This window comes from Glycine max, chromosome 13 (assembly GCF_000004515.6).
Source record: "Glycine max cultivar Williams 82 chromosome 13, Glycine_max_v4.0, whole genome shotgun sequence".
Classification (NCBI taxonomy): Eukaryota; Viridiplantae; Streptophyta; class Magnoliopsida; order Fabales; family Fabaceae; genus Glycine; species Glycine max.
In genome coordinates this window covers 16498217-16514362 of record NC_038249.2, presented here as the reverse complement: position 1 = coordinate 16514362, position 16146 = coordinate 16498217, and the positions used below count along the sequence as shown (strand labels likewise).

The window sequence follows — 16146 nt, the reverse complement described above, 5'->3', positions numbered from 1 at the left end:
GCGTAATCGGAATTTCAAAATGATGTCTCCTTTTAGTAGAATCCGAAACACTTCTCATCCCTTTTATGTTTTGACAGGGGTATTTGACTCTGAACATTGTCATTAACCTTGTTTCTGAAATCTATACTAAATTTCCTTCAATTTGGTATACAGAACCTTGTTTTTGGACTGACAAATGTGAACAAGAGAGGTCTCTGAGTGACGCAAAGACAAACTAACATAGAGCTCACGATAGGTGAGGGGAGTTTATTATTGTTTACAGTTTTTAATATCATAGTTGGGGTCAGGGAACCTAATTATGGGGATGTATGCCTGTCCCTGTTGCATGCTGGTTTTCAAGAAAACAATATTTTTGACTAATTGGATGCGATATATCTATTATTGATTAATAACATTATTGTTTCTTTTAGACTTGTGTTGTCTGAAGACCTATGGAGTGTGAATCTCATATATGAACTGTATATGTATATGTGGAGTGTGACTTACTGATGATATTTCTATTGATGACATTAATTGATATGAGGTGATGTTGATGTTTATGATAATATTGATATGAGAAAATGTTGTTATTGATGATTATGTTAATATGAGTTGATGTTGTCATTGATGATTATGTTAATATGAGATGATGTTGATGTTGAGAATGATATTGAGATGAAATGTTGATGATGTTGAAAATGCATTGTGATGATGTTATGTTGTGTATGTACATGGGGCTGTAGTGACCTTGTTGGATATCCCTGGTAGGGGAAATAGAGTGGTTAAAGAGTTTTACGCATCTCTAGAGGGGGATGGCTTAGAATCTTTAATTATCCATGGTCAGTGCATTGATGGTGCCCATGTTTCATAAGTTGTGTGTTGTGTATGTACATGGGGGGTGCAGTGGCCTTGTTAGATATCCCTGGTTGGGGAAATAGAGTGGTTAAAGAGTTTTAAGCATATCTGGAGGGGGATGACTTAGAATCTTTAATTATCCATGGTTAGTGCATTGATGGTGCCCATGTTTCATATGTTGTATGTTGTGTATGTATATGGGGGGTGTAATGACCTTGTTGGATATCCCTGGTGGGGGAAATAAAGTGGTTAAAGAGTTTTAAGCATCTCTAAAGGGGGATGGCTTAGAATCTTTAATTATCCACCGTCAGTGCATTGATGGTGCCCATGTTTCATACTTCATATGACATGGAAATAGTATAAACTTTGTCAGTAAGTACTTGTAGTTTCTCATGAGAAGGAATACTTGTATTTGGGGGCATGTCACTCGGTTTGGAACTCCCTTTAAACTCAGGCTGATCACCATGGGGGGGAGTTGCCTGTGCACGACAGGGTGACATCAACACTTACTGTCTAGTTTTCTTAAGTGAGAATGTCGTGTGGATACGCTTAGGCTATTTCCTTGGGGATGGTACCACATTGCATTTGAGAGTTGAGGTCAGGTGCATGCATCATACTGAGCATGATTGATTGGAACTATGGATTGATGATGACTATTTGTTGAGCGTGTGTCGGACTAGTGAATGTTTGTGTAAGCATATGATATTTGTTAATGTTTTCTTACTAATTGTGGTTATTTGATTTTTGTATTAATTTCTTTTATAATAAATTCACCCCTCGCAATTTTTGTACCGTATGGTTGGTACCTGTGATGATCGCGAACCTTTGTTTGTGGGAGCATAATGACAACAGTAGAGTACGAGAAGTGAGATTCTTTTGTGGAGCCGCCGAGGCGACGTGATAACATTGGGATTATTTTGGAAGAAAGTTGTGTTTTGTTAATCAACTCCTCCATAGATGGTTCTATAATTCTTTTTGTTGAATTGAGGATGTAAATCACAAATTTAATTATATGTATGAACAAATTTACTTTCATGTACTGAGTTACTATATATATATATATATATATATATATATATATATATATATATATATATATATATATATATATATATATATATATATATATTTACATATATTTACTTAGGTAATGGTGCGTTGTTTGGTGAATGTATATCGAGAAAAAAATTACTTTCATTTTTTTATAAACAAATTAAGGGGTTTTTCATTTAAAAATTGAAATTCTCGCGGTTTAGAGTGGTGATATCATAGCGACGAGATGGGTCGTTACACACATGACCTCTATTTATAGCCTAATTGTCACACAAAATTGGAGGGAAATTTGAATTTTTATTCAAATTTCTCTTGAATTTTGAAATTGCATATGTGGAGCCAAAATATCACTAATTATGATTAGTGAATTTTAGCTATGGTTCAGTCCACTAATCCAAGATCAAGTCCAAGATTCTCTACTAAGTGCACTTAGATGTCATGAGGCAGGTAAAGCATAAAGGACATGCATAAATTGTGACTATATGATGTGGCAATGGGGTGTAGCAAGCAAATGTTCACCTCCCCCTCTAAAATTTAATTGGATTTGAGCTTCTCCTAATTCTATTAAATTTATTTCCCAACACACACATCAAATATTCACTTAATGTATATGAAAATTACAAAGCTACCCCTAATACAAAAACTAGTCTAGATGCCCTAAAATACAAGGGATGAAAAATCCTACATTTTTAGGGTACCCTACCTATATTATGGAGCCCTAAATACAAGGCCCAAAATAATGAAATTCTAATCTAATTTGTACAAAGATAAGTGGGCTCATACTGAACTCATGGGTCCAAAATCTACCCTAAGGCCCATGAGAACCCTAGGGCCTTCTCCTGCATCTCTGGTCCAATACTTGACCTTGACTTGTTTTGAAATAGGTTTGAAACAATAACCCACTCCATTTTAGAATGAGTTGATTGGTTGATTTGCCTAAAAAATGAAAGAAATAATTAACAAATAAAACAAAAGGGAGAAAAATTTTAAAAAAAAACTTAAAGAGAGAATTATTAAAGTCTTATCTAATATGATAAAATTGGCTGATCATAATCAAATTGAAATTATAAATAAATTCAACAAGCTTCCCCCTTGTTCATTATTTTTCTTAACAAAAACATAATTTTGTTGTGTATTTTACTCAAGGAAAATATGTTCTATTGTGTTAAATTTTTAAGATTTTTAATTAATTATGCAAATTATTTTTATATTAATCAAATTAATTGAGATATAATTTATTTTTTAAAATTAAAATTAAATAAATTAGATATAAGGTACCATTTATAAGATTAATTAAATTAATTATTACATGAATTGTCTTTATTAATAGTAATCAAATTATTTTTTTTGAGAAAATAATAGAATTAATTATGATACTAATTATTTTCATAATTAATTTGATTATAATTAAAAATGATAATTTTTGCCATCATTAATTCAAACTTAAATTAGAAAAGGTAACGTGTGAGTGTGACGTTATTTAATTAAAAAAGGTAACTTATATTATTAACCATAAAAAACAAGAGATGTAAAAATAGTAACTTATATATACAATTAATTATAATTTTTGTAAAAATTTAAAGAAGTGAAAATGTATTTTGATTGTGTAACAAGATATGTGAAAAATACATAACCGAAATACATTTTTATGGTAAAATGCACAAGGAAGTACACAACAGAAACATTCCGTTGTATAGTTTTTGCACCTACTCTTACACGATGAAAACATGTTATTGTATACTTTATACAACAAAACGTGTTTATGTTAAAAAGGATATTTTGAAATGTTTTTTTTAAAGCTATTGGGCTGTGAATAGAAAAAGTGTTCAGAAAATAACAAATTCTTTTTGAATGGGGTGTTATTACGCACACCCAGCAAATTGCTAGTACACCCGCATTTGTGCACGATTCCCGTTTTGTCCTTCCTATATCCGTATGAGGCTTACGAATTAGCCCAATCTATAATTGGCCCAAACAATTTTTTTAATTTTTTTAAAATATGTTTTACGAATTAATTTAAAATTAATGATCCAAGTAGAAATCAAACTTGTGACTTTGGCGTTATTAGCACGACACTCTAACCAATTGAGCTAATAAGTCAATTATGTTATAAAATAATTAATGTTGTTATATATAACACTAAAATTTTTAACGTATATTTAATGCGCATGTAAATTTAAATAATAAATTTTGTGAGAATTAATTTTGATATAATAATTATTATATTTACATATATAAATTGTAAATAAAAATCATATGTTTATTAACATAAATATACTAATGTATTTTTTGACCCTTTTACAATTGATTTTGATCTAATAATATATTTTTTTACATATATAAATTTTAAATAAAAATCTTAGGTTTCATAAAAATTCATATATGTAAACATATTAATTATTATATCAAAATTAATTGTCATAAAATATATTATTTAAATTTACATGTCCATTAAATATACATTAAAAATTTTAGTGTTATATATAGTGATATTAATTATTTTATAACATAATTGGTCTATTAGTTCAGTTGGTTAGAGGGTCGTGCTAATAATGTGAAAGTTGGGTTTGATTCCTACATGAGCCATTAATTTTAAATTAACCTGTACGAGACTTATGGATTGTCCAATCCGTATCAATTTTATGGAAGGACAAAACAGGAATAACGCATAATTGCTGGGTGCATATAGCAACACCCTTTCGAATGGTATGGTACCCAAGGTGGATAGGTCGATAGGTTGTAAATCCATAAATGAGTAAACTTTGCTATCGACACCCCTTCATTGCTATTTAACCTTCCTTTAAAATTGGTTTCTTCATATTGATGAAAATGTCTCTCACAAAGGAAACAAGTATTCCTTGTGTATGTCACCACTTATGCAACAAAAACTTGTTTTCATTTTGTAGTTGGATACAATTAAAACAAGTTATCATTGTGTAATACTTTTTCACACTCCTTATTACACAACGAAAGCTTGTTCGAACTTAACACTTTGTGATAGTTTTATATTGTCACAAAATTGGATGAGAGACTAAATTTACCTCTTTTCAAAAGTTGAAGGAATCAATTCATAATTTGAAACTATATGGTCCAAAATCAAGTTTGACCAAATATAAAAGACTAAAAACATTTTTTCCCTTAAAATTGTTATATTTTTTATCTTTACAAATATTGGTTAGAATTTGGTCCAATACTTAGGAGAGATTATACCTTTGTTTAATAAGATGTGTGTGACAATTGTATGTTTTTGAATTGTATTAATAAGCATGCAATAAACACTTTAACATTAACATGTTATTTTGTGTGAGTCATTATACTATTAGCGAGATATAAAAATATATCTCAAACTATTTCTTATTTTTCTTGATATTGCTCATTGTAAAAGGCACATTGCATACCATGTATACATGTTTATAAACCAATTAAATAATTCAAGGAAAAACGTTACGACCTTCATACATGTAAAAGCTATTATAATAAGCCTCTATGAAATCAATCATGTGCAATCCACAATTTTAAAGCAAATCTATATTTCTTTTAATATATAATTAATTGTGTTTGTGATAAACAAAATGGACAATGATAACTCATTGAATGTACTAATAAATATAAAGATGACAACATAAATATAGGAAGCCCAAAATAATTTGAATCTCGATTACCGTAAAAAACACTACATTTCATATATTGGTCTATTAACCAATGAAATAACGACAATCATAGTAAAAGGGGGTTGAGTATTGTGTTAATCAAAGATAAGAACTTTTTGCTATTAAGTATTGTATTACTGGTTTAGAAAGATATATGTACTAGAGTCGTCCATTGATGAGAAAAATAAATTCGATCATCCAAGCAAAATGTTCAAAAAGGTTTTCAAATAAGCACTTAAAATGACAATGAAAACTAAGAGAATACTTAGTAAAACCACTTAAAAGAGACATAGAAACACTTGATTTATATTGATTCAGTCAAATAGAGATACATCCAATTCTCTTTTACGCAACTGTAAAGGGTTCCACCAATCAAAACTTTGATTACAAAACAAGTATTGTGTCCATTCCTTGCTATACAAGTATTATGCTAGCCATTTATGTAACTCCCTTAGATTCCCCTTGAATCTAAGAACACCCAAGTATTGTTTAACAATAAGTCACTCATGGCTTTCACAAACAAAAGTTTGAATGAATACAATGATTCAATAACACTCAATCGAGTGAATAAACAATAAAGCTCAAATAAAAAATAACTTTGCTTAGTAAAGAATAGACAGTGTAAGATCACATGTATTGTCCAATGATTTTGTAGAGTTTTGCTTAAGAGAGTTTCCTTATTTCTTTATGATAATGTTTGTACTTTGCTTTTGGGTAAAGATGGTCTTTTATAGACTTTAGTGAATGCTCCATTATAGGATTAGCGTCAAGTCTTGAAATGGTCGTTTTCTAACACCGGAGGCAAGGCGACATGACACGCTCTAATTGGAGAGGAAAGGAATCAAAGTATAGACAATAGCATGTACTCCTTATTTGCGACGAAAACGGAGTATGAGGAATTTCTGTAAAAATCTTTTATCCTCTTCTATTTTTTCCTTTCCTTAAATTCAAATGTTAGCAATTCAAATAAATAGAGACAAAATTGAATTTCAAAAAGAGAGATTGTGTACTTCCCTTTGCGGCTAACACTATATTTTCGTACATATTTGGACATCACATATAAAACTATACAATGAATATTTAAGTGACTTATACCAACTGGGTGTGAGTAATGAAAACACTCAATGTATAAACACTAGTTTTCACAAGAGTGGACACAATTGATTTTACTATGCGTTGGACACTAGATATACCTTAACAAAATGTTTTTCACTTTAAGCATGGATGTGACTTGTAGATAACAATTAGGTCCTTTTACGAAGTTAGTCATGTCCAATTAACATCAACTCATTAGATTATAAACAATTTATACTTTAGTAAACATCAAAACCTAAGGTGTGATAGATCATCTAGTTTAGTGGATTGTCCAGACCTAACAACCTATTCAATAAAAAAATTTAGAAATATGTATATGAAATCCATATATACATACATACATACGTTATTGGTTCCTTGAATTTATAAATATTTTAAGTCAAATAATATGTCTTCAAACAAAACATGAATCAAATCATAATGTGAGAATAAGGGTGACGACAAAATAATCCAAAAGTAATCCTATAAAATATTTAAATCATAAGTAATAAATGTTAATTGGAACTATAAAAATAATAAATAAAGTCATATAATTGAAATAAACTATTCAAATAATTATTTGATAAAAATATATGTGCAACATTCACTTTAGGGAATGGAACAATGTCGATCAAATGAGTCATATGATTTTTCATATAAATTTCATACATTGTTTTGTCTACAAATATACAGGAAGAAACTTCAAATATTTTTTATGTTGCTATTCTTTGATATTGTTATTATAGGAGCACATTAAATGCATGGAAAAAAATAATAATTTTTTTAGCATACCATCATTAACATTTATTTCCACACAATATCAATCAACTAGTGATTATAAATATTACATATTTATACTCACAATATAACATACAAATAAATATATAACACATAAATATATTCACTCATGATGATAACACTAATCAATATAAATATGACAATACATATCATAAACAATTATCTTTGCTTTCTATTTTAAAATTATTAATTAATATGTATATAATTATTTAGATTGCATATTGTTAGTCGTTATTTACAACTAACTTTTATATTGAATAGTTATATGAAATTAGCATTTTTCCTCCAATTTATGGTTCTTTTTGTAGGAATTGTACATATTTTTCATGTTTAGTTTGATTTTACTAAGTAGGTACCCCCATTTTGTGAATTAATGTTGAATCAACTTCAATTTTAGGCTAAAAGAAGAAGAAGAAGGTTTAAGCAGCTGGTGTCTTGATAAACGAGGCATATGCGCTTAGCGAGTGACATCCACTAAGCGAGACACTCTGCTCGCTTAGCGGGTTGGGAAACCCTAGAAGAGGATCAGTCTCAGATGCACGCACCCAGCGCGTCGTCAGCTCGCCCAACGAGTTGTTTGTCCCTTCTAGTGCTCAGCGCGCTCAGCTCACTAAGCCAGAATTCACTAACTCACGCTTAGCGAGAAAATCTCCCTAAGCGAGCCTTCAGAATTTGAAACGTCAATGAGCTTTTAAAACACTAAAGTTGGTGTAAAACAAAAGGAGGAGTCGAAAAATAGAGCAAGAGAATAAGCTAAAATGTTAGAGCACCAGCCTCCAAGAGAGTTTAGGTTAGAGGAGTGATTTTAGGGTTTTAGAGGTTGGAGGAGATATCCTCAACCAATTGTAGCCTTTATCTTTCCTCAAAATCTATCCTTTGTGCTAAAATTTGCTAACTTGTAATGGAAGGCTAAATCTCTTATTGGGGAGTTCTGTTGAACCTTTGATGTAATATTCTCTTACTATCTATTTAAAGTTGTTTTTATGTGTTCATTGCTTCTATCTATGCTTATTTCTTGCATGCTTGTGGCTTGATCACCCATTTGTATGTATAGTTAGGATTTTTAGCATTGGGAAGTGCTTTAAAGCCTTAGAACTTGATAGAGCAAGCTAGAGAACTGTATGTCTAGGAATTGAGTGTAGTGATTAGTCTTTATTATGATGTAATCCTAATGCAACTCGTTTAGACTAAGTTTGTTGAAGGATCAAGGACGAAGTTTAAATAGAGTAAGGCCTATTCACTCGAGGGATCTTGGTCTGGGTAGTTTTTCAGCATAAGAACACTAAAACAGCGGTAAATAGAGAAAAATATTTAGCAACATCAAAGTAAGTTCAGTAGAATGACCCAACATTTTTACTTGACTATTTTTACCTCTCAACTTTTAGATATTTGAATATGTAGTTAATTAGCTTTTTAGACAAAATCCCTTCTTACATTTACTTGCTTTAAACAAATGTTTGTTCATTGAATGTATATTTTCTGAATGAAACAAGTTTCCTGTGATTCGATACTCGGTTCTTACCATTTTATATTACTTGTGCAACTCAGTACACTTGCTTATTAGCATCAGAGTAACAACCTGAACACATATATCCAAGAATCATACTTAATATGCAACACCCTTCATTACAATAACAACCCATAATAAAAAAATATACTTTAAAATGTCTATAAAATAAGAATTTAAAAATTTCAATGGTTCGAAATATGTCAAGTATTATAATACATGAGTTTTTACATAAATAAATAACTTTATTCTCAAATGTAGGCATCTACAAAATTGAACTAATAATAAATTAAGTCTTCAATTCTCCTTCGTCTTAAAAGTTTCTTCCTCAAACTCTAAAAATAACACTTTTTAATAGATAATAATATCAATGAATAAACACAAGTTCTAAAAGAATTTACAAATAATATTGTTCTTAGCTAGTGCAGTATTTGGAAAATCCAACCATGGTATCCACAAAATTAAATTAAATACACACACACACACACACACACACATAAATAAACACCAACACTTCACTGCATTCAATACTTGAACAAATAAATATCACAAACATAACTTAGTGATTCTCATAATTCATAGACTCAACTCTTTGGTTCCTAGAATCGGTGTGGATCTCATATTCTTCAAAGTATCTATGATAAATCTCATCCCCATCCCAGATGGAGGTATCTATGATAAATCTCATCCTCATCCTAGACGAAGGTATCTCATATCTTTTTCGCATCCCAAACGGAGGTATCTCATGGATATTCAATTCTCAAATAAAATATACATGATCACCATTTCCTAGAAGGTGATGACCAATTCACACATAATTACAAAACATCATTTTAGATAACTACTAAATAAATATTCTAATTTCATACTCACTAATCAATCTTTTCTATTCTCGTTTTTCAACAATGAAAATTTCTTCTTTATTTTCATTTTTTGCACTATTTTTTCATTGCTGATGAGAAAGAATGAATCATTTTTATTCCCATTATGCAAGAATAAAAATTCTCCCCTTTTCACTTTATGTATTGTTTTTCCAATTCTGGTGAGAGAACAAGAGCCTTCAAGTTTATTTTTTTAGATAAGGTCTTCAAGAACCTTTACAAAAAAAAAAAAAATTAGAATTTTTTTATTTGATAGTGTCTTTAAGACACATTATGTATAAATAAATTTCACATTTGTGTGAACAATATAACTATACATATGATAGTTATGAATAATATGATCAGGGAAACAAGACGAGTCTTACCTTGAACTATAAACTCAAAATAATATGACTTTTCTTGTACAAGATCAAATTATAATAAAATTCATAGGCCTTGACTATTATGACATTATTTTCCCAGTTTGAGTGATAAAAATTATTCTTTTATTTTTCACTTATGCATTATTTTCTCACTTTGGATGAAAAAAATGTTCTAAAAAATTTATTCTATGATAGAGTCTTCAAGACTCTCAAATGATCACATTCACAAATACTTAAATAGAACACAAATAGTCTACCAACCTTATAGTATAAATAGCAAAATTAGAGGGATGAAGAATTTGACCTTGAGACATGAATTTAAAAGATCAATTTTCTCCAATTGATTTCTTTACACGACTTTTCCTTGCAAGTTGCAATACCAATTGTCGATGTCATGTGGAAGAAAGACAATCATGCTAATAAGTGTTAAATGAAATACAACTCGGAGCATAAAAATATATTACAAAAATAAAGAAGAGAATCCAAGAGTTTAGAGAGAATGTGAATTGTGTGTATTCTTTCCAAGACAAGTAGCCTATTCATAGATACAAACGATATCTAGGAAGTTACAAGAGATAAATAGAAATAAGGATAAATAATAAAAGATAAAGAAACATACGGACAACTACAAACAGATTATTCATAACACACATGTCTTTATTGGCAAAAAAATAATAGTATAAAATAATTTTAGAGTGTCATCCAATCAAAATTCATTATGTATACTAATTTTGCTGATTTTTACAATTACTATTTTAAATATCACACCAACAATGATTTCTAATTAGAAGATAATGTAAATTTGTTTTATATTGTCAGTGTATAAACCATTAAATTCATTCATAATATGATTTAATTTTATGAATAAAGACATTGTTAAATTTACAAATGGAATGTAATGAATTAGGATTTTCAAAAACTACTTTGGCATAAAAAAGTCTTATAGATTTTAAAAGACTATGTAGAGTGTTATGATTTGTTATACTTCTATATAAGACTTTTATGATTAATATTTTGTAGTTTGGATTTTAATGAATTTATATTGCAAGAATTTAAAAGATTTGAAAGGATGTATAATTTTTTAGAAAACATTCAAAATTAGAAAGATATGATAAGATTTAGATAAATAAAAGTAAAACCAACACTTTTTTTTTCAATTTTCTAATAGCTAATTGATTTTAACTTCATGTTCTCCTATGCCTATGCATTAGCATTTTCTCGTTCTTAATGTTAGGTATGTACAATAGGTTCAAAATTGTGATCTTTGTGATCTGGTAAAAGACAAAGATGAACTATTGATTCATTACAACAACATTCTTTGCAAAGAAAATTATGAAGTCTTACACATGAATGGTTTTACCAGCATATCGCCTTCAACAAAGAGAGAATGGATAATGTGTGATGAGAGAAAGAAAAGTCTAACAAAATCTTAAAGGTTTGGGTGAAATTATTTGATAGGTGTACTATTTAGACTTCCTACTAAGAAGTCACATGAAACCCATTAAAATTCATCCTAAAATATAATCTATCGAAATTTGTATATTTTTAAATACCAAAGGAGTTTTTATAAGTTGTAAAAAATCTTAATTGAACACCACAATTTTTTTTGTCTTCCTTCAAAATCTCTAATAGTCTTGATTGAATACCACACAACTTAAGGGTTAAAAGATTGACTTGGTATTGAAGGGAGGTAGGGGTGTTCGCGGGCTAGTTCAGACTGGTTTTGACCAAATTCAAGACTTAATCCAATCAAATTTGATCAGTTTGGTTTGGTTCGATTTTCATAATTTTTTTGAAACCCAACCAAACCCATTCGTGAACCATTTGGTTAGGTTCGGGCCAACGAGTTACCCATTTAAATTTGATTTTTTTTAGAACTACTATTTTATATCGTGATTCATCTAAATATCAAATACAATTAACACAATATTATTAAATGTCTGAAAATAGTAAAATTGATTTATTTAATACCATCAATATAATATTCTAAAATAGACTAATACAAATAAAAAAATATTCAATGAGATTTACTACAATAGTGTGAATCACAATCATTACCTACAAACTAATTTCTTGCAATAAGCTTTGCTACAACCAGATTTATTGCAACTAGATTTGATGAAACAAATAAACAAAATATGATCCATTAATATTGTAAACATGACCAAAAAAATAAATATGAAACAAAATGTGAAACAAATAACAATGTAACTGAAAGTAATATCTTAAGAAGTTCCAACACTAGTAGTTAAAACACTTGTTGTTCCAACACTTGGAGTATCAATATTAATATCAATATTAGTCGTATTTAAAGCCAAATTAAACAATTCTACAAATTTTGATTGATTCGATTTTTATCGGATCTATAAATTTAAACTTATGACCCAACCTATACATGAACGATTTTGACCCAAATACATAAATGACCTAACCCAAATATTTGGATTGATTTGAGTTAATTCGAATTTGTGGATGACATGTAACCACGAGCGCCCCTAAAGGAAGGAGGAGAGGTCATGAATTCGAATTTTCCACTAACATAAAATTTAGCAACTAACATTTGTCAATAGAAAAAGAATACCACAAAACTTTTTTTAAATCATTTAAAAGTTTTCATTGAATACTCCAAGAAACGTCTTTTAAAATACAAATCCATATACACCCATAAATAACTTTTCCCTTAAATTTCAAAGTTTAATTAAAGAGAAACCATTCAAGTTTACTATACTTTAGCCATGGATTAAGAGAGTCTAAATTAATTGATTGAAAAATGTGTGCAAGTTATTATAAATTATTAGTAATTAAGTTCAATTTCTAAGAATACAAAAACTTTAATTATAGTGATAAATATTTTGCTATAATATCTTATCTATCATAAAATATATATTAACATAAATATCTGCATCTAATCTAATCTTTCTTTTTACACATGAATATATTTACAAAGATAATGTGTTTTTTTTTAAAATAGGGTTACATAAATGAAAATAAAGTAATATATTTATGATTATGAATTTAAAATCATTTAAATATGTTTTAAAACTTAAAATTATTTTCGTACAAACATATTTTAAATATATATATATATATATATATATATATATATACATATATATATGTGTGTATTTATAAAATAAAAAATATATTTAAATTATAATTATAATAATATAAAAAAATTGTTTTCCTAAAACACATCAAAATTTGTAGTGTAAATCATCACCGTGCATGACATAATCATAAAACATCGGTTAGAATTGGATCCAAGTGTGACACATATTTGGGAGAGAATATACCTTTATTCACTTGCATCTCAACTAGGGTTTGTTCCTACTATAAATATCAATCATCGAACCATCCCTATTGCCCTTCTAGCTTTTTCCCAGTCCAAGCAGCCTCCAATTCGTGCCACTCTCTTCAAAATGGCCGTTACCTTCTCAAATCTCCACACAGAATCAGGTCTCAAGTCCCTCGACGACTTCCTCTCTGGGAAGGTCTACGTTTCTGGGTAAGCACACTATTATCCACTCAATTTTCCTTTTTTTTTTTTCTTGCTACTCCTTTATTTCTAAATAAAAAAGTTTTAATTTTTAGCAACTATTTTCATGTTTCTGATCAATCCTTCATCTGGGTGTCTCTTGGTTTTCAGGGATCAGTTCACAAAGGACGACATCAAAGTGTATGGTGCTGTTTTGGAGAAGCCAGGTGACTCTTTTCCCAATGCTGCCAAGTGGTACGAGGTTGTCTCATCTCAGCTTGCTGCAAGGTTTGTTCTTTTTGCTCTTATTTGCAATTGGGTGTCTTTTGTTTTGATCTTTTTGTGATTCAAAATTTAGGTTTTATTTGGGTTTGTGAATTTGCAATCTATTTTGCTTGTTTATTAATTCTTCCTTTTTCTGGATTTGAAGCTTCCCCGGCAATGCTCAAGGGGTGAGATTCAGTGGCAAAGCTTCTGCTCCAGCGGAGGCTGCTCCTGCGAAACCGGTGTGCATATACTTTTTTATTTTTTACTTTTAAGTTACTTCATGGTTGTGATGTCTGTATCTTTGAAATTTTAAACGTAATTTTAGTTATGTAATGCAATTTTGATATTTAGTAAAAAAAAGTAGAACTTGATTACGTAGTCATGTTCATATCTTTTGTGTATTTGGCACAACATAGTTGCCTATCATTACAAAGTTTAAGTTGTAAACAACCTCATGGTGTTTTTCAGTTGTTTCCAAAGCAGTTGCTTGAAGTTTGGGTTAGAATAAAAAAATGTTAATTTTAGTGTTGTGGAAGTGAGCTTGGAAACTACCGAACCTCCATTTTTTGCAAGGCACATGTTTCTGATGTGACCTATGGTTACAGGGCTTTTAGACTATCAAAATTTAACATTTTTAATTATATACTGGACTTTTGGGGTCATTTGTTATAAAATAAACTACATGTATGAAAGTTGAAAATGGATGAAACATCAAGTTGGTTATTTGAGATTTTCCCTATCACATATGATATTATATGCTTTGCATGTTAATTATTTTATTGAGTGGCTTGAGTGAGGGAAAATGGTGGGGACTGGGGAGTGTAAATACTTAATATAATTTTCATTTTGAATAAAGTGAGTGGACTGTGGGCTGTGATATGTAATTTTTTTTAAAATATAGTAATTTCCTTTTTTTTTTTTCAAAACTAGTGTATCCCCTCACTTTGCCTCAAATCCCTTGGATTTGACTGTTGGAGTTGGAGTGGTAGGATAGGGTTTGGATGAGGTGATGAGCCCTCTAAACCATTCCACTCATTGCTCATAACTTTTCAAAATATTTTTTGTATAATAATCCATCCCACATCATTGCTCCAAATGTATATTATAACTATAACTGTTGATTATTGCTGTGTTAGTACTTTTACCTAGGTGGCTAGGCTTATTAGCTAATTACCTGAAGTCTTCAACTAGTTTGGTTATTGGGGTTTTATTTGAATTTGTCAGGATGCTTCTGCTGCTGAAGATGATGATGACCTTGATCTCTTTGGCGATGAGACTGAGGAAGACAAAAAGGCAGCAGAGGAAAGGGAGGCTGCTAAGAAGTCTACCAAGAAGAAAGAGAGTGAGATGTCTTTCAACTCTTGACTTAATCTTTGCTTTTTGTGAAAGCATTTCAGAGATAAAATATGTTCCTTGAATTTATATAACTCACTTCATTGCTTGTTACATTTGTTAGTGATAATATTTAGTTATATGGTGAAATTACATTGTTCTATTTGTTCTTCTTTTCTTGTTTTTCAATTGAGTGAGTGCTTAAAACTATCAAACATTGGCCTTTTTTAGGTGGCAAATCTTCTGTTCTGCTTGACGTTAAGCCTTGGGATGATGAAACAGACATGAAGAAGCTGGAAGAGGCTGTTCGCAGTGTTGAGATGCCTGGTCTATTGTGGGGAGCATGTATGTTGAACTTTGTTAGTTTTTCCTGTAAATATCTGTTGTGTTTAACTTCAATATATTATGATGTGAACAACATGTTTTGTTGGTGTTGACACAGCCAAACTGGTTCCTGTTGGTTATGGGATCAAGAAGTTGCAGATCATGTTAACTATTGTCGATGACCTTGTATCTGTGGACACCCTTGTTGAGGAGACTCTCACAGTTGAGCCCATCAATGAGTATGTCCAAAGCTGTGACATTGTTGCATTCAACAAAATCTAAGTTTTCATGTTGAATTTCAGTCATTTTGAAGCAGCCAATTAGTTTGTTTTTCTTTCTCATCCACTTCCTTCTAACTTATTCATGTCTAGTTTATGTTTCAGTGATGGTTTTGTTACTAGAATTCTGAGAAGTAAAAAATATATATTTTGAATATTTATGTTCTTGTGTTCCATCAATGTGTTGTTAGATTCTAATATAAAATAGGTGTCCTACTCCTTTCCACTATTACAATAAAAATTAATTATTCGAATTGAGATCGGATCGGGTTCAATTTAAAAGCTGGTTCAAGAAGGAAGATTGTGAGTAC

At 29.9% G+C, this 16146-nt stretch overlaps 1 protein-coding gene across 1 annotated transcript; it reads left to right on the top strand.

Moving 5' to 3' along the window:
- Positions 1 to 13537: 13537 nt before the first annotated feature.
- On the top strand, positions 13538 to 15955 carry LOC100306132 (uncharacterized). The gene is given in 6 exon segments (NM_001251140.1): positions 13538 to 13664; positions 13806 to 13922; positions 14065 to 14140; positions 15126 to 15243; positions 15465 to 15578; positions 15676 to 15955. Coding segments are annotated over 6 exon segments (675 nt in total). The 5' UTR covers positions 13538 to 13578; the 3' UTR covers positions 15840 to 15955.
- The last annotated feature ends 191 nt before the right edge of the window (positions 15956 to 16146 follow it).